At 40.4% G+C, this 26,706-nt stretch overlaps 1 protein-coding gene across 1 annotated transcript; it reads left to right on the forward strand.

Annotated features, from left to right (window-relative positions):
* The first annotated feature begins 1,533 nt into the window (after positions 1-1,533).
* On the forward strand, positions 1,534-4,225 carry LOC128739336 (uncharacterized). The gene is made up of 2 exons (XM_053834814.1): positions 1,534-2,898; positions 4,118-4,225. The coding sequence occupies exons 1-2, from the start codon at positions 1,534-1,536 to the stop codon at positions 4,223-4,225; spliced, it is 1,473 nt and encodes a 490-aa protein (XP_053690789.1).
* Positions 4,226-26,706: the final 22,481 nt, after the last annotated feature.

Genomic DNA, 26,706 nt, shown 5'->3' on the forward strand with positions numbered 1-26,706 from the left:
AAATTTGGTTCCATTTGCTTGATTAATAATCAAGCTGTGAGGAAATTTTTGTTTTATTTGTATGGGAGCCCCCCCCCCTCTTAGAGGAAGGAGGGTTCTCAATCTACCATAAAAAAAATTCTACCTTCAAAAACCTTCACATGTCAAATTTGGTTCCATTTGCTTGATTAATAGTCAAGTTATGAGGAAATTTTTGTTCAATTTGTATGGAAGCCCCCCCTCCTCTTAAAGGAAGGAGAGGTTTTAATTTACCATATAAAAAATTTCTGCCTCCAAAAACCTTCACATGCCAAATTTGGTCCCATTTGCTTGATTAGTTCCCGAGTTATGAAGAAATTTGTGTTTCATTTGTATGGGAGCCCCCCCTTCTAGAGGGAGGAGGGGTCTCAAACCATGCTAACAACATTCCTCACATCAAACGCAATGTGCATGCCAAGTTTCATCAAAATCCGTCGAGCGGTTTGCGAGTCTATACCGGACACACGAACAGCATTTCATTTTTATATATATAGATGGCGTTGGAAAACCTACACGTGTTATACAAAATACAACAGCGTGAGTAACTGAAGGTTAATAAAAATTGATGAAAAATATTCAAGAAAACTCTATTGATGTGAATCAAATAGATGGCATTACAGGAAATTATGCATAGTTCAAAAACTTATAAACTTGACCTTTACTAGGCAATGTATATGTTAAAGAATAAGATTTCCTCTTACAACTTACCTTTATTTGCACTTACTCACATTAATAACAACTTACTTATTCTTACTCAGCAATTTCATGAAAAAAGGATCTAGTAAAATTCAAAAGTGTTCCTATTTTGTTCAAATTTTAAAAACTTATTCAATTTTCAAAATTTTTATGTAAACCAACGCCCTGCGCAACGTTTACCAATAGATTAATTATGTTCCGAAGACGTGTCGATTTCTATCTCAAATAGCAAGTAAGACCGTATAACAAAGGTTGCTTTCACCACTAGGTGGATTAAATCGGGTTTTAAGTTTTCGACTAGGGTAGACTTACCAAATATGGTGGAGATATGTCATCTATTAAAACAAATTTACGTATAAATATCTAACTATGACTCAAAACGTATAATACCTAAAAGTTTTCCAGTACTTTGTGATCAGTAGAAAAGAAATCAGGCGTCAGTTTTGATGATTTTTTGACGAAAGCTATCATCAGCTATATCGAAAGAGGCATTTACAAGCATTAATGGAATATCCCAAAATCGAAAAGGAAACGGCTGCTGCTATCCACGGTTTAATCGATGAGTTTGAGCAGCGTTTGAAAGTTTTAAAACAGTTGGGTGAAAAAACTGATAGCTGGGGTGCCTTATTGTTGCACTGGATGTGCTCAAAACTAGACTCTCATTCTTTGCAGCTGTGGGAGGACCACGCAGCTTCAGTAAGCGAGCCAAACTTTGAAATTTTATTTTCATTTTTGGAGAAACGGACTCGTGTATTGGATGCTGTATCGTCCAACTCAGTCGAGGAAATACCCAATCAATCAACGAATAGACGTCCAAGGATGGCAGTTAATACTACTAGTATAATTGAACGACCATCAACAAAATGTCCGTGCTGCGGGGAGGACCACTACATGGCTCGTTGTGCTTCGTTTTTAAATTTAACTAACAAGGAAAGGTTAGAATTAGTTAACAATAAGCGCTTATGTAGTAATTGCTTTCGACCAGGACACTGGGTGCGCGATTGCAACTCAAGCTTCAGCTGTAGGACATGCGGGCGGAAACATCATTCTCTGATCCACCCTGGCTTTACGGTCAACAACACAACGGAAGGTAATACTAATAATACGACCATTACAAAGGTGGCACGGCACGGAACGTCTACCAATATTGCTACCGGCGGAAGCGAAGATCAACAACAAGAACCGGAAGTACAAGAACCTGTGGGATCATATGCTGTTGGAACCAAAACCGGGATATACAATGTTTTCTTGTCTACTGTAGTGTTGCAAATAAACGACCAGAATGGAAATAAACATCTCGCTAGAGCGCTGCTCGACAATGGATCTCAAGCAAACATTATTAGCGAAAGGATGTGTCAAATACTAAAACTCAAACGACGGCCAGTCAACATACCAATTTGCGGAGTCGGGCAATCAGAAAACTTAGCTAGATTCGCGGTTAGCACTCATATTTCCTCAAGGGTGACCGAATTTTCGATTGGTATCGATTTTCTAGTGCTACAACGGGTAACTTCTCAGCTTCCATCGGTATCCATTTCAACATCACATTGGAGAATCCCGGCCAAGCTGCAGTTAGCAGACCCAGAATTCAACATATGCAACAAGATTGATCTGATAATTGGAGCAGAGCATTTTTATCAATTCCTATATGAGCGCGAAATGAGTCATGTTCCGCTGGGACGCGGGCTTCCTGTGTTGGTAGATACGGTTTTTGGCTGGGTAGTTTCAGGAAAATGCTCGGATCTAGATGTTCGGTCCATTAATTGCTGCGTAGCTACATCTTGTGATGGTTTAGTAAAAGCACTTGAAAGGTTTTGGCAAGCAGAAAGCATCGATGAACAACCGCATTGGTCCAAAGAGGAGCAAGATTGCGAAACTCATTACATTAAAACCCACAAGCGGTTAGAAGACGGACGATACGAAGTATTTATGCCTAAGCATGTCAATTTTACCAGGATGGTGGGAAATTCGAAGGATATGGCGTTGAATCGTTTCATAAAATTGGAAAAACGGCTTGAGCGCGACACGGAATTGAAACAACAGTATTGCGATTTCATGCGGGAATATTTAGATCTGGGCCATATGCGTAAATTATCGGAAGCTGAAGTACAAAATAATTCAGAAGCAAGTGTTTACTATTTGCCGCATCATGCGGTGGTAAAGGAGGCCAGTACAACAACAAAGGTGCGTGTCGTATTTGACGGGTCTGCTCGCACCGACAGTGGATATTCTCTTAATGATGGGCTTTTGAAGGGACCCACGATTCAAAACTCACTACTAGGCATACTACTGAGATTTCGCAAGCATGAGGTTGCCATGGTTGGAGACATCGCAAAGATGTATAGACAAGTTCTCTTAAATTCAGGCGACACTTCATTGCAGAGAATTTTCTGGAGATTTTCCCCCGAGGAAGATATTGGTGTCTACGAATTATTAACGGTCACTTACGGATTGACACCTTCTTCCTTTTTATCTATCAGAACGCTGCTGCAGCAATTGGCAAAGGATGATGGACCCAGATACCCTTACGCTCAAGCAGCGTTAACTCAAAACTTTTATGTCGATGATTATATTGGTGGGACTATTGATATTAACAGTGCTATTAAACTAAGGAAAGAACTAACGGAACTTTTGTCTAGAGGGGGTTTCGTTTTGCGAAAGTGGTGCTCAAATCGTTCTGAAGTGCTGGCTGGACTCGCAGAAGAGCAAATAGCCACGAGTCTTTCAGTGGAATTCGATATAAGCCAACACGAGGAGATAAGAACGTTGGGCATTGCTTGGGAGCCAATTCCGGATCAATTTCGTTTTTCCTTCGATCTTACAGACAATACTGAAAGGTGGACTCGTAGACGCATATTGTCGTCTATTGCTACGCTATTTGACCCACTCGGATTGATGGCTCCTGTGGTTGTCACAGCTAAATTAATTATGCAAGGGTTAGCCTTATTGCAAACTAGTTGGGATGCGCCGGTGCCACTGCAGTTAGAAAATAAATGGAAGGATTTCTACGAACAACTTTCCACGTTGGCCGAGGTACGAATCAGCCGATTCGCTTTCATTACTGGTTGGGTCGCGGTTCAGATACACTGCTTTGCAGATGCATCGGAATTGGCTTATGGAGCCTGTTTGTACGCAAGATCAACAGATGAGGCAGGCAATATTCACATTGAGTTGTTATCCTCGAAATCGCGAGTTGCACCATTAAAAAGGTTGACTCTGCCGCGTTATGGAGTTATGCGCTGCAAAAGAGGCGGCTTGTTTGTATGCTAAAGTTTCAACGTCTATGAAGCTAACTCAAACTAAAGTATATTTTTGGTCGGATTCAACAATTGTGCTGCACTGGTTAAATGCACCTCCCAACACCTGGCAAACGTACATCGCAAATCGTGTTTCTACTATTCAGACACTCTCCAATGGTCATAACTGGCGTCACATTGCCGGGAAGGACAATCCGGCGGACTTAGTTTCCAGGGGAATGACAGCGGATGAATTTGCCAAAAGTGAGCTTTGAAAGTGGGGACCAGAGTGGCTTCGGGAAAGTGAGGAAACTTGGCCTATACAAATCGAGGATTCGCACTTTAAAGACGAAGAATTGGAAATAAGAAAGTTGGTTCATATTGCGACGACTATTAATACACCGAACGCTCTGTTCACATTACGATCGACTTTAGAACCACTTTTGCGGATCGTAGCATATTGCATACGCTTCATTAGAAATTGTCGCGATCCGAAGCAGGCAAATCGCACTCCATTCTTAAATGTCGATGAATACACCGCAGCCAAACTGGCCTTAATTAAGTTGGTTCATGCTGAGTGCTTTCAGGAAGAAATTAAACATTTGAAAAGGCATGGCATCGTTCCCCGGAAATCTCCACTCAGGTTATTATATCCCTTTATCGACAAAGATGACATTATTAGAGTTGGAGGTCGTTTGCGACATTCGAAAGTGGAATACAATTGCAAGCACCCAGCGGTTCTCCCCAGCTCACATCCATTGACCAAATTATTCATCGATTATTTTCATCGTAAAACACTTCACGGTGGACGGCAGCTTACGCTTTCCACAATGAGACAGAAATTTTGGCCTATTCACGGCATACGTTCAGTAAACTCTGTCCTACGGAAATGTTTCCGTTGCTTTCGCTGTAACCCTTCGCCTATTGAGCAGCCAACCGGTCAGCTCCCATCAGCTCGTGTAACCTCTAGTCGGCCCTTTTCTTCTACAGGAGTTGATTATTGCGGCCCGTTTTATACAAAGCCTCCTCATCGTCGCGCTGCATCTCCTAAAGTGTATATTGTAGTATTTATTTGCTTTGCTACGAAGGCTATACATCTGGAACTGGTCGGAGATTTATCCACAGCTGGCTTTCTTTCGGCATTTCAGCGCTTCATTGGCCATCACGGAATTCCATCTAAAGTTCACTCCGACAATGCCAAAAACTTCGCAGGGGCAAAGCATGAACTCAATGCATTATACCGTATACTCAACGAGAAGGTGAGCCGTAATCGTATCGGATCGGAATTTTCTGAACAAGGCATTATTTGGAAATTTATACCTCCGAGAGCTCCCAATTTCGGTGGATTATGGGAGGCAGCAGTGCGCACTGTCAAAAATGCTTTGAAAAGAGAAATAGGAACCCATCAACTGCTCCATGAAGACCTTTATACCCTATTGGTGCAGATATCGGCAGCACTGAATTCTCGTCCATTAGTCAAGTTATCTGATGATCCAACAGACCTAGCTGCTCTCACCCCAGGACATTTTTTGATTGGTGCACCTATGAAAGCATTGCCTGACTACGACCTGCTAAGCACGCCCAAAAATCGCCTGACCCACTACCAACAAAGACAGCAAATGTTCCAACACTATTGGCAGCGGTGGAGCAACGAGTACTTATCACAACTTCAAGCGTCCAACAAAAACATCCAACCCTGCCCGATTCGAATTGGCGCGATCGTCGTTTTACGAGAAGACAACATGCCACCCTTATGCTGGTCTTTGGCTCGAATCATCGATGTACATCCTGGGACCGACAATGTAGTTCGCGTCGTGACGGTGAAAACCGCAAATGGAATCTACAAGCGGCCAGCGTGTCGAGTTTGTCCCTTGCCAGAAGAGAGAATCTCCAGCGATTATGAATCTAATATGAACAAAATTACTTGAGTTGTTTTAATATGTTTAAGTTATCCAATTATTGTTTGTTTAATGTTTAAGCTGTTTGTTTGAAGCTAGTTCAAGGGGCGCCGGAATGTTAGATTCAATTTAATCACGGTAACGCTAGATGATAAAGAGCCCCAAATTATATCGAACGTGCAATTTGATCATCACTAGCCAACAAACATGATCCCGATGAGAGGAGATCTAATCTCATCTTGATTGTAATGATAAGAGCAGTTGAAATAAATCAGTAGCTTCTTGATAGCCAATACTCTAAGACGTCCCCTTTGTACGTTCCTTAATAAATGCTTATGAACTAGGAATAAATGTTCTTTAACGAATTAAATCGGATATAAATTGATTGGTGATATATTCCTACGTTACATCCCGTGCCAATATTCTATTTGATCGGTATCGTTCTTCAAAGCACTCTACAACAACCTATGCGCTTAAGTGGCTCGCTTGCATTAGAGGCTAAGTGAATACGAGGTCATTGGCTGATCGTAGGCTGATTTTGGCTATCTACTCTGGTTGGTAAAACGTGGGGAATTGGCTTGATCCCGGCCCGCGAACCTGAACCCAATAATAACAATTATGCAATAGTCAGGACAATACATCTAATAGTCTACGTTTAAAACTAGCGTTACTAACTCCGTTAGAATTCAAAAAGGTGAAAAAATTCATTAAATACTGTGCACATAGAATAAAACAGAGAGTTACGTAGAAACTCGGATCTAGCGAAAGGAAGGCTGAAGAAGCCATCACGAGCTCTTAAATGTCTAGATTGGACCTCAGCACCAAGTAGTTCCAAAAGATTGGGACAATCAATTTCGAACAAGATAATTTTAGCAGCAAAAAACAGCTTTAGCGATTTTCCTCCTATTTTCGAGTGAAGTAATATCAAGTAATCGACAGCGAGATTCATACGGCGGCAATTGGTCAGGGTTGATCCAGCGTAGGTTTCTAAGGGCGTACCATACAAACTCCCGCTGAATATTTTCGATACGACGGATCCAATTCATATGATACGGGGACCAAATAATAGCTAAAGCATAGTACAACGACCGGAGGCAGAGGGGGTCATCGAACTCCTGAGCTATCTTAAACATAAACCCGAGTTGCCGATTAGCTTTATCGACCACTGATGCTTGTTGCTGTCTGAACGTAAGCTTCGAGTCTAGGTTCACTCCTAAATCTTTAACAACTTGGCGTTGTAAATTTTGAAATCATCAGCGTAAACTAGTTTACATTTATCGTTATTTAAATTCGCTGCATCGTTGAAGAACAAGGTAAACAAGATAGGTCCAAAGTTGCTGCCTTGTGGAACTCCGGAACAGTTAGAAAATACATGCGATAAGGCAGTACAAACTTTGACTGGTAGGGTTCTATTTTCAAGATAGGATTCCAGCCATGCACAAAGCTGCCAGGAGAAACCTAAATGTTTAAGCTTTTTAATGACAATAATTTAATGATCATGAGATCAATGCGATCAAAAGCAGCTTTTAGGTCCGTATAGATCGCATCTACCTGAAGACCGCTACCGATAGCTTCACTGCAGTGAGTAGTAAACTCCATTAAATTAGTGTTCACTGAACGACCAGGCATGAAACCATGTTGCTGCAAAGAGATGTAACCACGGCAGTTGAACATAATGACATCGCAGACAATTAACTCCGAAAGCTTAGATCCGGAACTAAGTGATGTAATTCCACGATAGTTTTCAACCAACTGTTTCAGTCCTTTTTTGAAGACAGGAAACATGGCTGACTTTTTCCATTCAAAAGGAAATTTCACCTGCTCCATTGAAAGTTTGAAAATCCGTAACAAAGGAATTTTGACCATAGAGATACAAGTTTTTAGAATTGCTTCCATCTGGTCCCGGTGCATAGGATGGCTTTAATTTTCGTGTAGCTTTCATTAACATATCTTCAGTGATAGTAAAAGTATCTAGATCGATCAGATTAGCCGGAATATGTTCTACACATTGATTGTCGACCATTGCACAAGTTGGAGGGTTGAAAATTGTAGAGAAATGGTCAGCAAAGAGTTAACTTTTCTCCGCGCTCGACGTAGCCACAACACCTCCACGGGTTATGTTTGCAGGAAGACCATGATCGTTGGTTTTGCTCTTAACAAATGGCCAAAATTTGGCAGGAAACCGTCGTAATTGCTCTTGGGTTTTGCGAACATAACAAGCATATCTCTGACGATTGTATCGACGATAATTGGCACTGGCGACATTAAAAGTCATTTTTGTAATGAAACAACGACGGCGGGTATATTTACGTAATGCAGTAATAGTAACCAAAACTAAAGTTTTTATTTCTAAATTTAATGTTATTTTTTAATTATTGTTTCCTTTTATCAATGTCTACGTTTTCGGTTCCAATTTTTTACATTCACGCTCCTCAATTTTAGACTTTTTGCACAGAACAGAAGTGGAAGTCCGAACGATTCGGCGATCAAAACTGGTAACAGAGACTTTTTTGTTTTTCTTTTTCTTTGGGAAGGTTTTCGCATAGAAGCGAATAACAGCAATATAAGCAGAGCCCTCGCTGCCAATCGCATAGCAGATTTCACATGCTTTCGTGTGCATTCGTATGCGTTCGTGTGTTTTCGTTGGAAAAAGTGACCCGCTACCGCCAGGTTCGCTAGTATCTGTAGAAAGTAGCATGTACGTGTTTGGATTTTTACTTCCACTTCTGTTCTGTGCTTTTTGAGTCTTTCAGATTTGCATCTTCACGTTCCATTACTCGTCGTTTTTTCTGCCGCTTCTTTTGCTCTTTTTCTTATTCCTTCTTACAAATTCCTTCGAAACCAGTAAGCCAGTTATCTACCATCTGGAACCATCCACGAAGATGATCCTACAGTGGTTGGAGAATTCGCGAAAAAGTGATCGTTTGAATCGATGAACATCCCTCATGAACACACACTATTCGCCTGCCTCGCCGATAATGCACGCATCAGCTTTGAATTTTATCACGAACAGAACCTCAATGTGAACATCAGAATTCGTTCAAAAATTGAATATTGAACATTGAGTGTGCTCGATTTATCGGATATAGAATGTCCGGGGACGCCAGAAAGTATTCAAAATAATATTACCACGAAAAGGGAATAGTTTAAAGTAGTGTTAGTGGCTTTACAAGCACCAGAAACTAGTAATTTGCACTTTTGCGTTGCTCACGATATTCGTATATTCAGCGATGCTATGAAGCGTGAGTGTATGATGCTCATTGTTATAGGCGAATTGAACCACTCGCGTAGCTGTTTTATCATGATAAAAACCGTTTGCCGATGCTCGGCGTATCTATTCATTTGGCGAGTTTTCCAACCTCTGTGATCCTAAGTTCCCAGCCGCTTGCTAATGATACTGTTTCTGGTGTGCGGATAGAAAATCCGGGTTTGCGACGCATAAAACCAGACATCCACTTACGTCCTGGAAATGAATAACATTTAGAATATATAAATAATGTTCAGGAACGTTTTAGGATCGGAAAAATCATGAGAATTTTAATTAATCATAAATACTACCGCAATACGCGAGCACCGTTTGCCTCACATAATTTTCTAACGTGCTCTCTCATGATCCCTGCTGGTCCCAAATAGAAATAGATGCTTGTAAGTGTATTTACCTGGCCGATTGTTCCAGAACAGCGTGATCCGCTGCTTGGATGTCAGGTACTCACTCACTTGGGACAGAAGTGCATGTCGGGAAACTAATGCTGCTTACCAACAATTAGTTGACACAATTTGCTGCTCCTTTTGTTTTGACAGGACAGTTAGTGTTTTTTTCTCCAATGTCCAATTCTCCAGTAAACGATAGTGGACATCGGAATCCCAAACTGTTAACAGCTTGCGTAAACCATCATCCCGCAGTTGAAGACCTCGATAAACGGGAAAAATTACGCTTGCGGGAATTTGCTTTCGGTGTTTGCTGTTGGTGTTATTTTTAGGTAATAAGCGACTAGTTATTGTTCATACCTGATACTTTATTAACAGCTAATAAAACAAACAAGTTTTCAATCACACCCGGTAAAGAACACACTATGACCAAAAGTGACAACGATAGGAAAAAAAAATTTCGTATTCTACGATAATCGGTCATCGCCTACTACTATTATTGGCGCACCGTTGTGAAATTTTGCCAATCATGGTAATACATAAAAACAATCATTCTTGACCTAAATCGTATTAATTTTTTATGTCACCACGTTAAGAAGGTGGTGACTAATTCCCCCATGCGGTTTTATTTTCGAAAAATGTAGTTTCAATATCGAAAATGTCTTAATTACGATTACGTATAGCTTAGCGAATCACTAAGAAACAAGTCTCACAGTGACACGAAATTTTCAAACTATGTTTTTTCACATAAGAAATAAGTTTACACTAAAAGTAAATCAATAAATTGGTACAGGAGAACTTTTTTTTGCATAAAAATATCTTTAGGAATGCAGAACAGCGTGTTATCCATGTTAAAAGATCAATAGGCTCTCTCGTATTACCATGATTGGTGCTATAACTATATTTGGTACATCTACCCTATTAATTTTTTCGGCTTTTTGACTTTTCGACACGACGACTTGACAACTTTTCGACTTGATATTTTGACGACTTGAGGATTTTTCCACTTTCCAACATTTCGAATATTCGACCCGAAAGAGTTATCGATTTTCAATTTTCAATTCTTAATTTTTATTTTCGACTTTCGCTTTTTGACTATCAGTTTTTCCTGTTGTCTGTTTTCTGCTCTTCTGTTCTTCTGTTCTTCTGTTCTTCTGTTCTTCTGTTCTTCTGTTCTTCTGTTCTTCTGTTCTTCTGTTCTTCTGTTCTTCTGTTCTGGTGTTCTTCCTTTGTTCCTTTATTGCTCTGTTCTTCAGTTTTTGTTCTTCTAATCTATTCTTTTGTTCTGTCTCCTCTTTTCTTTTGTTCTGTCTGCTCTATTATTTTGTTCTGTCTGTTCTATTATTTTGTTGTCTTTTCTATTCTTTCGGTTCTCTGTTCTTTTATTCTTTCGTTCTATTTTACTGCTTTCATATTGCAAGCGATTGATTTTTATCTGTTAGTTTTTAACTTTTAGGTTTTGTCGTTTGATTTCTGGTCATTAATTTTAGATTTTTTCTTGCTGACTCCTAAAATTATTTCTGAGCTTTGTGGTCTATTTGTTTTTTATGTTTTGTAAGTTCAATTCATTTGTTCAACGTTAAATTTTTCTCAAAAATTCTCAATCTCTTTTAGTTTCAGCATTTGCATGCATTTATGTTGTACAACCATTTTTTCCCTTCAAAATAAATTAAAATAAAGCTGTTTATTGACACCATGTGGTGTGGATTGCAGCAAAATTAGCGGCTAAATTACCGGAAGGCTAAGTGCCGTTCTTCGCATTTCTTACATTTCCGGCAACCTGAAGATCGGTTCCGGTTTGCAGTTGACACCAGATCCAGCGTAAATACTTTTTATAGCTTGTACGGTTCCAACGTTGTAGCAGTTTGTCTTCTCCGCTGCTCCGCCGATGATTCTCCGTGTCCGTGTGAACAATCCTGGCACAGGTTCAACTTTCACAATTACGTTTCCGGTCGCAGGCTATAATATGAGCATCGTTTTTGCTTCTCTTTTTCACTATCATCGCTGTTCGTACACTCACCTCAACCGGGGAACGATGGGGAAAATGAGGAAAATCCTCCCTAATGGGGACACCGTCGGTCGGTCGGTACACGGTAGCATCATTCGTCCTCATCTTCTTCGTTTACTAGCTGGCACCTGCCACGAAGTAAAGAAAACTATCAATCTTAAGTCCGTCTGCTGTAATAAATTATATCGCAGCTCTTTTCCACTTCGTGATGATCCAGATTTCCCCCCCTTTCTCCAGGCGATTTCATCTAACTTTTTTTTTCACTTTCATATTTCTTTCTGTCGAATTGTTGAAAAGAGCAAATGCAGACACGGTCAACAAGTCACAGCAGGCGAGAACGGTCGCAGTGACAGCAGTCAGATGGAGACGCGGCATGCTTTATAGCCTCAGATTGGCCGACTGTAAAGGGATTTACGACCAGAGCGGAACTGACAAAAGATCATCAATCATATTCTTCTACCATCGACCCTGTCCCGTCGTCGGTCGTCGGCTGCCGTTGGCCTGCTTTATTCCATGCTCCGAGTCGAAGTCGAGGCCAGAGAAAAAGGTAACTTTAAGATTGAATCTGTTTACACTTGCACTCGAGAGCCTATTCACCGATGGTGATAGCCTGCTGCGATATGGTTTGTTTTGATTTACCGGCAATGGTAGAACATGACAGCTGAGAGTGGTACAGATGTTACGTTGGGGGTGGTTTGCTCTTTTACTGAGCCGTAACAATTTAATCACTTTTGATTTTACCCTCGTGTCTTGAGCCCTTTTTTGTAATATTCATTCTTAGTTCACCGCAAATACACACTAGATAAAACAACATATTAAGGATCAAATAATGTAGCAATGATGGCCCCTACATAATAGCCCCTTGACTCCAATGAATGAGTATAATTTTGAATGTTCCTTTTTCGAGAATGCCGCATCCAGTGGCTTTCGTACCAACCAAAAAGAACCTTCCAAATATTTTCATAGACAGTCTCGAGTTTCTCGAAGAAGAAATTTAATAGATCCAAAGCATTTTGATCTGACAATTTATATTTAGATACAGCTTTCCCCACCTACCGGACCAGCTCGAACGAACGGAGACGTTTAGACTGTGCCCGTGATCCCAGGCTGAACTTAATGAGCTTTCCCTTTTCTTTACGGCTATCACGTCTTAATTACTCTCCGGGGAGTCGCTAGCTGTGGGCCATTGCCTTCGGTGCTTGCCGTACTACTGCTGCTGCCTTTCACAGTCGAACGCTTCTTGGCAACCCGATGGATTTCATCCTCCGCCAGGCTTCGCGCCTGGCACCTTTCCCATCACCATTAGAAAATTGTCTAAACCACCGGAGTGAACCTGGAATCAGAATTCTGATGGTTAGACCGGCTGCTGGTGCGGTAAGACCGGAGACCGGTAACCAACCTGAGATCCATTCCATTCAATTTCCTTCAATTTGTACTGCTTGAATTCCACAGCGGCTTAAAGATTTTAAGCCTTTACAGTGAAAATTCTCAACGATTGACTATTTCCCAAAATAAGCGCTTTTCTATTTTGGACCCAAAACCGGCGATAGGTATCTCTCACTCATTTCGAAGATAATCAAATGGCTTCAACGCAACAGCCCTGTAGCTGACTTAGCGGGCGAGCGTGGTGTGGGAAAACGCGCTATCCAGCGATGAGATGAAGGAAAGGTGTCAGCCAATTGTGCCAGCTGCCAGCTGCCAAGCCTGCTTCGAGCGATTGAGGCAAAACAATTAATGGGGTGATTATTAGGTGTTGATGGATGATAAACAAGCGCCTGCTTCGGTTATTTTGCGGCGCGTTTTGTGTTGAAGCGCTTCCGAGGCTAGACGAGAGGATGGTTCGAGGTCGTAAATTTCCCTGGAATGGCTTTACCGGAATGGCAGCGCTGCTCCTGCGGAGCGGGAGTAATAAATTACGGATTGGTTCGAACTATCACCTTGGTGTAATGAACCCGTGCGGGGATGGCGCTATTAAATTTGAAACTTTGTAATATTCGGTAATAAGATTGATAGGGTAACAAGGGGTAAGAAGGCCCGGCGGGGTAAGATCGACATCGATTTCGCCAAGAAATCCTTAAATTTTCTACAAATGCCCCAGTATGTTTTGTTTATTAGACTATCTAAACACTTTCGAGACAACCTGTGGCACTCGGCCGTATCCAATGTCAAAACTAGAATCAAAACAAACTTTTCGTTCGCAGTGTCTTCATGCGATATAATTTCAGCAGCAAAACATTTAAGGTTATTCAGCAAAAAAAGCTATGTATTTTGTCGTTTCTCTTACCACTGACTTTAATTGGGCAATTCTTGTTCTGTTTGTGGCGGAAAAGGTATATCAAATAGTACGGATTGAGAGATAAAGGCAAAATAATGTAAATTGTTAACTAGGGGTAAGACGGGCCATTTTCCACGGGGTAAAAGGGCCATACGTCATAGTGCTCATAATTGCCTTAAGTTCTTCTGTTTAGTGTCTTAATAAATTTTAAAAATATTGAATGAAAAAACCAACCTTTTTCCTGTTGAATTTGACTAACTTTTTTATTATTCTGACAGACACGCATTTCGTTTACGACTTGCAGGCTTCATCAGTATCTTTTTCGAAATAGAGTACACCTGTAATAAAAATTATTCCTAAATCTGAGATCATCCTGTCTAACACAGAGTCTCCCACATCAAAAGAAGCCAACAAGTGCCATTCGAATAACAAAATCAATGTAAATTTGGATCTAACGGAATCAAAATTCGATGATCCCAAGTCACTTAACGGCTCATTTAATGTGTTACCTTCTTTGCCTTCACCTAAGGTGAAGCGTATTCAAAGAGTAAACGTCCTGCTGACAAATCAACAAAATAACGCCAAGAAAAGTATAAATAAAAACCAGTGGAGTAAAATAACGTCTACTCTTATTTTGAAAATTGAACTAGTAGTAAATTTCCTTCTTTTAGCAGATCTCTAAATTAAACTACTCCTTCTTTTAGCATGTACCTAAAACCCCTTAAGAACTTGTACTTACTTAGTTAACATTATTGAAATTGTGTTTACAACTCAAAGAAACCTTCAAATCTGCCACAATCCGCCTTACTTCGCCATGGTCCGTCTTACCCCTTTGGTGGTCCTTCTTACCCCGCCTGGTTGTGAACGAGTAATTTTTAGACGTGTCGAAAATTGATGAAAAATCACGGAAAAATAGACTAATTAATTCTATATATAATTTTTAATGGTAGATAAATGAATGCTTTTCGATGTGTGGAACAAGAAAAGGTGAATTTTCGTACACGTTTTATGCTAGCAATTTATTCGCTTAGGGGTCCCGTCTTACCCCGTCTTCCCCAAAAAGTCTGCACACCAGTTCAAAGGTTTGAACGCGCGAATCTCGCTGTTGTGCTGGTGTTCGAAATGAAGCGGGACGCAACTATAACCCATTCTTCTATGATAAAATCGCCGATGGTAAAACTGCGGATTTGTTCTTCAGCAAAACCTGGCATCACTGGTGTGCGTACTGTTTGCGAGTTGCGTAACAGCAACTCCGACACGAAGACCTGCGGATCATAGCATGCGCCGTAAAATCCACTGCGCTAGTCTGCTGGGCCACCAAAACGAGATAAGACGAGAATTGAATTGATAGACTCTCTGCGCAACCTGGCAAAGTCACACAGTTGGGAAGGTACCGTCAACTCAGACTCTGTTTTTTTATTATAAAATAACAAGTCTATTGAATAGTAACAAAACTTTGGATTATAGAAAAAAGTGTACTGAATAATAAGGTATGTGAAAATGGAGTGCTTGACTGTGATCAGTGCTGAACAATAAAATGGATTGCTTAGTGCGAGCTAGCGATTGTCTTCAGTAGCGGAAAAAAGTAAGGTAACCCGGGGCGAGTGGAGCCTAAAAATTGCATAGTTAGGATTTATTCGACTTTCAGTGGTATCACTTTTGAATGGACTATCGAATTAAAAAATGATTGGGTAACATTTTCTAACATGTTTTACTATATTTCGCGAAGGTGTTACAATTTAATTGGTGTAGTGTGACTTATATTTAGTCTAGTACGGATGTTTACTCAGGACTGTTTCATATGATTTTACTTTTTCCGCTTCGGGTAGGAAGAAGTACAATATATGTACACTTCTGTATAAGACGACGACAGAGTGAGGAAAGAATAAAATGATCATATCACTTAATGAGGAACTTAGTGCAGCAGATAGCTCTCTGCCAATAGTCGGTATTCGGTCTGTCAAAACGTTTTATTTCTGTTAAAACGTTTGAGGTTAATTGCGTGGGCCGCGTGGTAATGGCACCATTCGCCCTCCACACGCTTGTTTTCACAAGCATATAAACAATCACCGTTACATGGATGAGTGAGATATTCCACTGATTCGCAGTATTGCCGTCCGCTTTTGCTGCCAGCAACTGTTTATTCGTCTCTGCGTGGCTAGTCACTGCTGCTAAATGCAGGGCTGTGCTTTCTTTTTAATCCCCTGGTACTTTTTGTTTGTAGGTATTCCACAGCGGCTGAATTGCTTCTTCGAAATGCAATCATCAACGCAGTGCTCCCATCTTTATCTCTAGCATCGACGTTCGCTCCTGCTTCAACCAACAGTTTAATGATGTCCGTATAACCATGCTTTGATGCCAAATGCAGCATTGTATATCCGTCAGAATTCACGGCGTTAATGCTAATAGTAGTTTTTGGTAGTAGATATTCCACGACATCCGTATGGCCTCTTTGGGATGAAATCATCAATGCAGTTCTCCCATATTCATCTGTAGCATCGACGTTCGCTCCTGCTGTAACCAACAGTTTAATTATGTCCGTAGCACCTCTCTTTGATGCTAAATGCAGCATTGTGTCTCCATGAAAATTCACGGCGTTAATGCTAGCAGTAGTTTTTGGTAGTAGATATTCTACGGCATCCGTAAGGCCTTCTTGAAATGAAATCATCAATGCAGTTCTCCCATATTCATCTGTAGCATCGACGTTCGCTCCTGCTGCAACCAACAGTTTAATGATGTCTGTAGCACCTCTATCTGATGCTAAATGCAGCATTGTGTCTCCATAAGAATTCACGGCGTTAATGCTAGCAGTAGTTTTTGGTAGTAGATATTCTACGGCATCCGTAAGGCCTTCTTGGAATGAAATCATCAATGCAGTTTCCCCATATTTATTTGTAGCATCGACGTTCGCTCCTGCTGCAACCAACAGTTTAATGATGTCCATATCACCTCTCTTTGATGCTAAATGCAGCATTGTGTCTCCGTCAGCATCCACGGCGTTAATGCTAGTAGTAGTTTTTGGTAGTAGATATTCCACGGCATCCGCATGGCCTCTTTGGGATGAAATCATCAATGCAGTTCTCCCAAATTGATTTGTAGCATCAACGTTCGCTCCTGCTGCAACCAACAGTTTAATGATGTCCGTAGCACCTCTCTTTGATGCTAAATGCAGCATTGTGTCTCCATATGAATCCACTGCGTTGATGTTGGTAGTAGTTTTTGGCAATAGATATTTCACGGCATCCGTATGGCCTTTTTGGGATGAAATCATCAATGTAGTTCTCCCATATTTATCTGTAGCATCGACGTTCGCTCCTGCTTCAACCAACAGTTTAATGATGTCCGTAGCACCTCTTTCTGATGCCAAATGCAACATTGTGTCTCCGTCAGAATTCACGGCGTTAATGCTAGTAGTAGTTTTTGGTAGTAGATATTCCACGGCATCCGTATGGTCTTCTTGGAATGAAATCATCAATGCAGTTCTCCCATATTGATCTGTAGCATCGACGTTCGCTCCTGCTGCAACCAACAGTTTAATGATGTCCGTAGCACCTCTATCTGATGCTAAATGCAGCATTGTGTCTCCATATGAATCCACTGCGTTGATGTTGGTAGTAGTTTTTGGCAATAGATATTTCACGGCATCCGTATGGCCTTTTTGGGATGAAATCATCAATGCAGTTCTCCCATATTGATCTGTAGCATCGACGTTCGCTCCTGCTTCAACCAACAGTTCAATAATGTCCATATCACCACTCTGTGATGCCAAATGCAGAGTTGTATCTCCGGCAGAATCAACTGCGTTAATGTTAGCAGTAGTTTTTGGGAGTAGATATTTCACGGCATCCCTATGGCCCTTTTGGGATGAAATCATCAATGCAGTTCTCCCATCATTATCTGTAGCATCGACGTTCGCTCCTGCTGCAACCAACAGTTTAATGATGTCCGTATGAGCTCTCTTTGATGCCAAATGCAACATTGTGTCTCCGTCAGAATTCACGGCGTTAATGCTAGTAGTAGTTTTTGGTAGTAGATATTCCACGGCATCCGTATGGCCCTTTTGGGATGAAATCATCAATGCAGTTCTCCCATATTGATCTGTAGCATCGACGTTCGCTCCTGCTTCAACCAACAGTTCAATAATGTCCATATCACCACTCTGTGATGCCAAATGCAGAGTTGTATCTCCGGCAGAATCAACTGCGTTAATGTTAGCAGTAGTTTTTGGGAGTAGATATTTCACGGCATCCCTATGGCCCTTTTGGGATGAAATCATCAATGCAGTTCTCCCATAATTATTTGTAGCATCGACGTTCGCTCCTGCTGCAACCAACAGTTTAATGATGTCCGTATGAGCTCTCTTTGATGCCAAATGCAACATTGTGTCTCCGTCAGAATTCACGGCGTTAATGCTAATAGTAGTTTTTGGTAGTAGATATTCCACGGCATCCGTATGGCCTTCTTGGAATGAAATCATCAATGCAGTTCTCCCATATTGATCTGTAGCATCGACGTTCGCTCCTGCTTCAACCAACAGTTCAATAATGTCCATATCACCACTCTCTGATGCCAAATGCAGAGTTGTATCTCCGGCAGAATCAACTGCGTTAATGTTAGCAGTAGTTTTTGGGAGTAGATATTTCACGGCATCCCTATGGCCCTTTTGGGATGAAATCATCAATGCAGTTCTCCCATCATTATCTGTAGCATCGACGTTCGCTCCTGCTGCAACCAACAGTTTAATGATGTCCGTATGAGCTCTCTTTGATGCTACATGCAGCATTGTGTCTCCATGAGAATTCACGGCGTTAATGCTAGTAGTAGTTTTTGGTAGTAGATATTCCACGGCATCCCTATGGCCCTTTTGGGATGAAATCATCAATGCAGTTCTCCCATCATTATCTGTAGCATCGACGTTCGCTCCTGCTGCAACCAACAGTTTAATGATGTCCGTATGAGCTCTCTTTGATGCTACATGCAGCATTGTGTCTCCATGAGAATTCACGGCGTTAATGCTAGTAGTAGTTTTTGGTAGTAGATATTCCACGGCATCCGTATGGCCCTCTTGGGATGAAATCATCAATGCAGTTTTCCCATATTTATTTGTAGCATTGACGTTCGCTCCTGCTGCAACCAACAGTTTAATGATGTCCGTAGCACCTCTCTTTGATGCTAAATGCAGCATTGTGTCTCCAAGAGAATTCACGGCGTTAATGCTAGTAGTAGTTTTTGGTAGTAGATATTCCACGGCATCCGTATGGCCTCCTTCGCATGAAAACATCAATGCAGATCTCTCATATAGATCTGTAGCATCGACGTTCGCTCCTGCTGCAACCAACAGTTTAATAATGTCTGTGTAGCCACGTTTTGCTGCAAGATGCAGCTCTGTGTCCCCAAACGCAGTCTTACCATTAACATTTGCTCCAGCTTTAATGAAATGCTCGACCATTTTGGTATGACCTTCCATCGTAGCAATGCGTAAAGCTGTTACAAAGTAGGCAGATGAATTGCTATAGGTATAAACCTTGTTGACATCCCAAAACTCGATTGTTTGCTCTAAATGTTCTACCAAATGGAGATAGTTCATTTTTACGGAAGCACAAAACAGAAATTCACGCTTATACTGTGACAGATCTTCCGAACCTAGACTCAAATCAGAGCTATCTGTTCCGGTCAAAGAAATATATGAATTAACTATTCCAAGCATAAGATGCCATGCAATGTAATCGTGGTCTACATTATTTATAAAAAGAACAATAGCCCTACAAATACGAAGTAAAGATTCCGTTTTGGTTATTTCTTTGGCAGCTTTCTGCTGTAAAAAGCGACAAATTTGTACTCTCCCATTAAGCACAAACTCCTGAATCATGCCGCATAGCTCTGGTTCATTAGGTTTACTTTCCTTAGCTTTTGTCCAAAAACAGCTAACGAGAAAGAATTCAGCAAAGGTTTGATGAACAAATATGGGCTTGTTGTTTTCAATTCGATAGACAATTCCGGTCTTTTCGCCAGATTCAACTACCTTTTCCAGCAGTTTTTTGCCACACGAGAACTCCTTCAGTGTGAGAAATTTTCTGCATACTTCTTCATTGAGCAACGCAAAAGCTGCCATTATCTGATGCTCGTTAATTAATTTAGTTTCACGTTCGTCAACGATTTCCTTCATTGCTATCGATGCAACGTTCATGCGCTCTTTCTCTTGAAGCGCAATTACTTTAAATTTGAATTTGAAGAACTTCTCGTACAAATCTATCAGATTCATTTCTTTCATTTCCGTCTTAAGTTCTGCTAACGAATCCCCGCTAGTTGATTCACAAAACTTTTTACACAGATCAGCAAAAACCTCCGCTACCATTCTCAGGTGCAATGGAATTCCTACGAATCCTGCCTTCTCATCGACAATTATATGGGAAAACTGGGTTAAAAATTCATTGCAGAACTCATCCAAACTGTTTGCGTTCAAAGCCGTTTCAATATTTTTTTCCCAAAATTTTTGGAGAAATCCTTTTTGGTCATCTATTTCAAATGGCTTCAACTTCATGGCTAACGCACCCAATTGGTCCTCCAGCTTGCACTGAAGATTTGGTCGAGTTGAAATCCATAAACTTTCTGTACAATGTTTCAGTGCATTCACCAACAGCAGTGCTTGATCTTCATAGTTGGGACTGATCTCGTCGTATCCGTCGAGGAATATTACGATCTTTTTTTCGTTACACATGTGATCGAACAGCTGTTTTTCCAGCAAAGCCGGTCCAACTGGTTTGTTCTCATTTTCATGAAATCGCAAATTGTCGAATAAAAATTTTTGAACCATTTGCTTTGTTCGTTCGGTATTTGGAGTCTCTTTCCACTGCGAGAAATCTTTTGAAAGCCGATGCAAGCAAATATTCGCCACCCAGTACGAGGGTTTTTTCGTTTTGACTGCTTTCGCTAATGAGCAGAACAATGTGGACTTGCCCATACCTGGTTCCGCTGCTATCAGCACTTTCGGTTCCAATTCGATGTCCTCTTGTTGAATCTTTAGGGTTGTTGAAGAAATGTCACGAATTTTGTTCAACTTGCCGTGTGTTTTTTGCCAGTGCAATTTTCCGTCTAAATCCTTTAACCAGTGAATGTTTCGATCATTGAATTTTTCAACTAAAGCCCGAAACACATCATCGCTATTGGAAATCGTCACTATGTCGGAGTTTTCCGAGAGTTCACCCTCACTGATTTCACTGGACTTAGCAACGAAAAATTTTGAGCTGTCTAAGCCCTTAACTATCGTCTGTCGCAACAGAGCACGTTCAATGTAATAATCTTTGATGCTTTCATAAATAAAAGTGGCGGGCGTTTTGCCTAGTTTTATTTTTTCCTCGGTTAACAAAATGGAAAGAATTTTTGAGTCAATTGCTTGCCTGAGTGCATCAGTCGATATCAAATGCTCTAGGGGGATTGTTTCATCCTGAAAATTTACTTCCTTACTGTTCAAAAAAAATTTCTGTGTGTCAGGCGTTAGGTCAGTTAGACCGTTCAATTCATCGGTGATAGAGTTAGTAACGTTTCGAACCCTTGTTTTGCTAACTAAAATGCACCTTTTTACTTTGAAGCAATCCAGTTCGTATTCATATGGAACATTAACGACGATCACAAACAATAGGTTGACATCTTGCAGATCCTTTTTGACATCATTCTGCCAGCTTCGCCTGTTAACTTCACGCCAATCAACGAAAAGGCAACTGCTTTCTTCTCTGAAAGCTTGCAATAATTTTAAACTGGTAAGTGCGCTATGATCGGTCACAATATTCAGAGCACCGTCGGAAAAATGATCCAACATTAAAACTTTCATGGCATCGTCCGAAAATTTAAACAAGTTTGAATCTTGATTTTGCTGTCTAAAGAGCCAGTTTAGAATGGTTAGAGTTGGAACCATCCTCAGGCTTTCGTTAGCATCTTCTAAATAGTTACATTGATCCGTCGTCCATCCATTGTTGTTGGGATCATGCTCAGTCGGTGGATATATGCACCAGCTTTGTATCCTACTGTACAAGTAATAAAAAACATAATCAGGAACGTATTCGCGATGGAGAAAACTGTTACTGGATCCAAAATTCTGCTCCGCTAATTCCTTTTTCAGCTCCTTTTCCAAGGCATCTTCCTTGGGTTGATCGACGTAGAACCACAACCGATCTAGAAATTCTCCCGCCAGGTTTTTGTCGTCCTCGGCTAACTTGTCGACAAAGTGACTTTCATTCAGCTGAAATTTTTTTCCTTTTCTAGTAGAAATCAAATCATCCAAATTACCGGATCGATCCAACGATCTTGCTGTCGTAAGGTCCATCTCATTTATTTTTTTATCGCCATCTAATTCTTCACCACCTCCGCAGTACAGCACACAAGTAATTTCCATATTCTTATATTTGTCTTTTATTTGCCGGAAACTGCTAAAATATTTGGCTAAATTAAAATTACCCTTCGGCTTGAACAGCTCAGCTTGTGTGATCTTTCCTCCGGATTTGGCTTGCAAGAAAAAGCCCCGTCGTGGATTGGTATTTTCTACAAACACTAAATCATCGAGCGCTCCTATTCCGTCCACATTTGTCGCCATATTGAATGACATTCCTTTGAACAACTTTGCGCGGTAGAAGACAAGCATGAACAGTTTGATCTCGTACAAGTACCCTTTGAAAGACCCAGTAGTTCCTGGTCTTTTCTTTATCTCCGGCAAATCTTGAAGGTTACTCATGTTTTCAGCGATTCTGTGAACAAGAATAGTTTTGAAATAATGCTTGACTGCAGGTCAAGCGGTTGCGATTGCTTACTTGTTGCTGCTTTGAATCATTTGGGGATAGAATTAGTTTTCTTCGAAATTCACTTCTTTCACAAAATAAAATGAAAACTCTTTATGCTTCGACACCGATATATAAACTAATATCTGTACGGTGACAGCATGTTTTCTCCAAAGGGTACAAGTCGACTGATTAGATTAATTTCTATTGAATCAATCAAATGAACGCATTCCAAGAAACATTATCTTATCTTTTCGTAACGCTCATATTCGTTGAACTGAGTTGGAGTTTCATTATACACGCTAACAAATTGATTATTTCCCACTGATTGGGCTCTAGACCTTAGTTCCCGGACTGGTTGTTGTCTTGCGCGCGGACTGTACCAGTTAAGAATTCTCTTGTGGAGGAATTCGTAAAAAATATGCAGGGCGTTAGATAACTCGATGCATCCTTCTACGCATATAGTCAAATCTGCAACGTTACAAAGTTATTAAGCATTTTTATTTATCGGTTCTGTTTGCCCTCAATTAGCTCTAGTACAAAGAGTATGCTAGCCATAAGCCAAGTTGTGCCACTGCTTCGTGTCACACTGGAAAGTATGGAACGTGTGAAACCCGCAAAAATGCATCCTTTCCAGGTTCAAAAGCTACTGCCTGTGGATAAACCTAAGTGGCTTAAATTTTACAGCATTATGAAAGCAAATGTGGAAAAGCACCTTCAACTTATGAATAACATTGCTGTTGTTGTTTTTCGTACCGTCATCCGGGGATACTTGCAACACGGGGGTTACTTGCAACACTTTGGCGCATCACACTTTTGACAGCTCTAACGCATTTGTTTGTTAACATAACCATTTGTACCCAATGCCATTTTAAAGAAGGGACGTTTACCTATTGTTTAGTTAAGTTTAATCCATTACATCATTGTTTTGCTTGTTTCTATACGATTGGAAAGTAATACCACTTTCAGAGTAGGAAAAATGGATGTGCAAAGTTGTGTCAGTTCATGGGCATGGAATTATTTTTTATTGTTTGGTTCCTGTACACAATAAGTGCATCATATTAGCTAACAAATAGCAACTTTGAGCTTTGTTTATATTTTGAACTTGGAGAAGAAACGATGAATTCGTGTTGTTACTTCCAATATGGCGCGGCTTGCAACACTTGTAAAAATGAAAATTATCGTAATAGACAATATGTACAAAGTAAGTTTGCATCTGTACGATGTTATTTTGTCTACCACCATCTCCAGAAAAATTAAAATTGTGAAAAATTTCACGTGCCTTGAAACGGCAATTTGGAGTTCGCCGACATGCTGCATTTTCACCGAATATCTTTAAAAAAGCGATAGACGAAATTGGGAAACAAAAAACGCCTCCAGTATCTCTTGTTTTACTACAAATACATTCAAAATATCTCAAAATAGCCATTCGCGGTTTGAAATCAGATATAAAATCATAAGAAACGCAAAATTAGAAAAGTGTTGCAAGTAACCCCGTTTACTGGGTAACTTGCAACACCCCTATTTTCGGATCATTCTACAGATTCATTTAGTTTATATTTTTTCTCATAATCATAAATCAAAAGTACTCACCACTATACACGTTTTGGCAACCTAAACGACCTAAACGGTATACTTCGAAAGTTATACTAAGTCAAAGTTCAAAAGTGTTGCAAGTATCCCCGGATGACGGTACGTTTCAAACCGTGTCCGTCGCACGCGGTGATTTAGTGTGCTATGCGTGCTGTATGAACTCGTGCAGTATCAGATACTAATTCAACATCCAAAACGATACGTTTCAAATTAAATTGCAACGAAATGCGATAGCCGTCTCACGCCAGAGAACGAATTGCAGAACAGTATCAGAGCTTCGAAATGGTAGATATAAGCAATCAACTTTAGCACACTTTTGACGTAGGACTACGTCTTTTGACGTAGTATTTTCGGGTATGAACTGATTACTTCTATTGCATGTATCAGGTAGATGTGAGAGTGAAATTTATCCTTCTTAACGGGTGGCAACAAGAATTTTGGAATTTTTTCGCGGCCACAACAAACGAGCTTTTCTCTTCGAGCTGAGAGTATGTCTGTCTGTCTGTTTTTTTTACGTGAGGAAACGCTCTATGCCAGGCACACCAATAATGGTGGATGGTAAATGGTTGAATAACGCGCTTCAGAACTACCACGAAGTTCCACAGCCTCTTATTTAGCAACTCCTATCTCTATCTCCTCGTGGTACCATCCGGGATACGTTCCTTAGTGGAAATCGGACAACCGGTGGAAATTAGGGTCGTATGCGGACAGAGAAGGCGGCACTCATGCGAAGGCACTTCATGCCGCCTGTGCCGGAGTTACAGTTCAGCGAGGATCCCTACGCAAACGAGACAGAAAGATCGACCCACTGGCATATATACTGCCGTGCTGCAGTTCTTGCCAAACACTAATAAATGTCGCTATAGATCTGAAATCGCTAACTGCGGAACATTACAAACAATGACGTCATCAATTTCAGCTGACTTGAAACTGATCAGCGAAGAAATTAAATCGATTTCAACTACGTCTAATGTAATAAATGATGGTGCCGTCTCTGCTGACATGTTATATAATTGGCCAACAGCAGAGATTATGGGTGCGATACACAATTTATCGGAAAAAGTCTGCTGACTGGAGGAAATACGATGAAAAAATAAAACGACGCGAAATGCAGGAACTTAAGGAATTCAAGGCGTGGCGAAATCGGAAGAAGCGCTCTCAACGTCAACTACGTGCTACTATAAACAACAACTACATCAACAACAACAACAACAACAACAGGAGTCACAATCATAACAGAGGATCAAATAACTATAACAGTAATAATAACCGGACTAATATCAACAACCGTAGGAATATTAACAACAACAACAACCGCAGAAATATTAACAACAACAACAACAACAACAGCAACAACAATTACAACAGAAATAACAACAACAATTACAACAGAAATTACAACAACAACAATTACAACAGAAATAACAACAACAGCAACAGGAATAACAATAACAGCAATAGGAATAACAACTACAACAACAACTACAGGAATAACAACAATATCAACAGAAATAATTACAACAACAATAGGGATAACAGCTATATTTCTTTCGATCATCCACAACACAATAACATCAGCAATCATCGAAATCATCTTCCCCCGGATAGAGTACTACTTGCGGCTGCTAGACATCACTTTTCTGGACCACCTTTGAGACCTGCAATACAATTTCAGCGGGGAGAAACGCTCAACCCTTACACAACAAATGATGAACCGCAACGACCGATGGCATCTAATTCTTCTGCTACACATTGTATGGCTTGCCTGCAGCAACACTCGTGTTTTTGATGAAATGAGCCATAGTTCGGTAAATATGTTTGATAACCACGCTACTATTAATACTCATTCCAAACATTGCTTGGAAAATATACAAAATAATTTAATCATTGAAACCCCATCAACTTCTTCGCTTAATTATTCTACGGTAACTGAAGTTTCGGTATACTGCCAAAATCTAAACCGCATGCGAAGTGCTCACAAAATTAATGAAATTCAAAAGAATATCTTATGTTGCTCCTTTTCTATAATTCTTGTAACCGAAACTAGTTGGGATGATAGTGTACATAGTGAGGAAGTTTTTGGTAATCGATATAATGTCTATAGAAATGATCGTAATTATCAATTGTCTGAAATGAAATCAGGTGACGGTGTATTAATTGCTATTCTATCAGAGCTAGACTCAGACATCATAATCACTCCATCATTTACCGAATTTGAACATGTATGGGCGAAAGCACGAATAGCTAGTGAGATACATGTCTTTGCGTCCGTCTATTTTCCTCCAAACAATGCACGTGAAGAAAACTATGAAAAGTTTTTTGAAGTCGCGGAAAACGTCTTATCTGATCTCTCTCCTAAAATAAAGCTTCACATATACGGAGATTTCAACCAACGCAATCTTGACTTCATTACAGACATTGACAACGAGAGCATTCTTCTCCCAGTCGTTGGTGAAAACGAAACCTTGCAATTAATATTTGACAAATCTGCCAACTTGGGCCTTTATCAGATTAATCACATAAAGAATAGGCAAGATTGCTACTTAGACTTATTGTTTACTAACAT

This window comes from Sabethes cyaneus, chromosome 3 (assembly GCF_943734655.1).
Source record: "Sabethes cyaneus chromosome 3, idSabCyanKW18_F2, whole genome shotgun sequence".
Classification (NCBI taxonomy): domain Eukaryota; kingdom Metazoa; phylum Arthropoda; class Insecta; order Diptera; family Culicidae; genus Sabethes; species Sabethes cyaneus.

Coding starts and splice junctions, on each gene's coding strand:
- LOC128739336 (XM_053834814.1), top strand. CDS start 1,534: ATGGCAGTTAATACTACTAGTATAATTGAACGACCATCAACAAAATGT. Junction 2,899..4,117: donor AGGCCAGTACAACAACAAAG/GTGCGTGTCGTA, acceptor TCTACTATTCAG/ACACTCTCCAATGGTCATAA.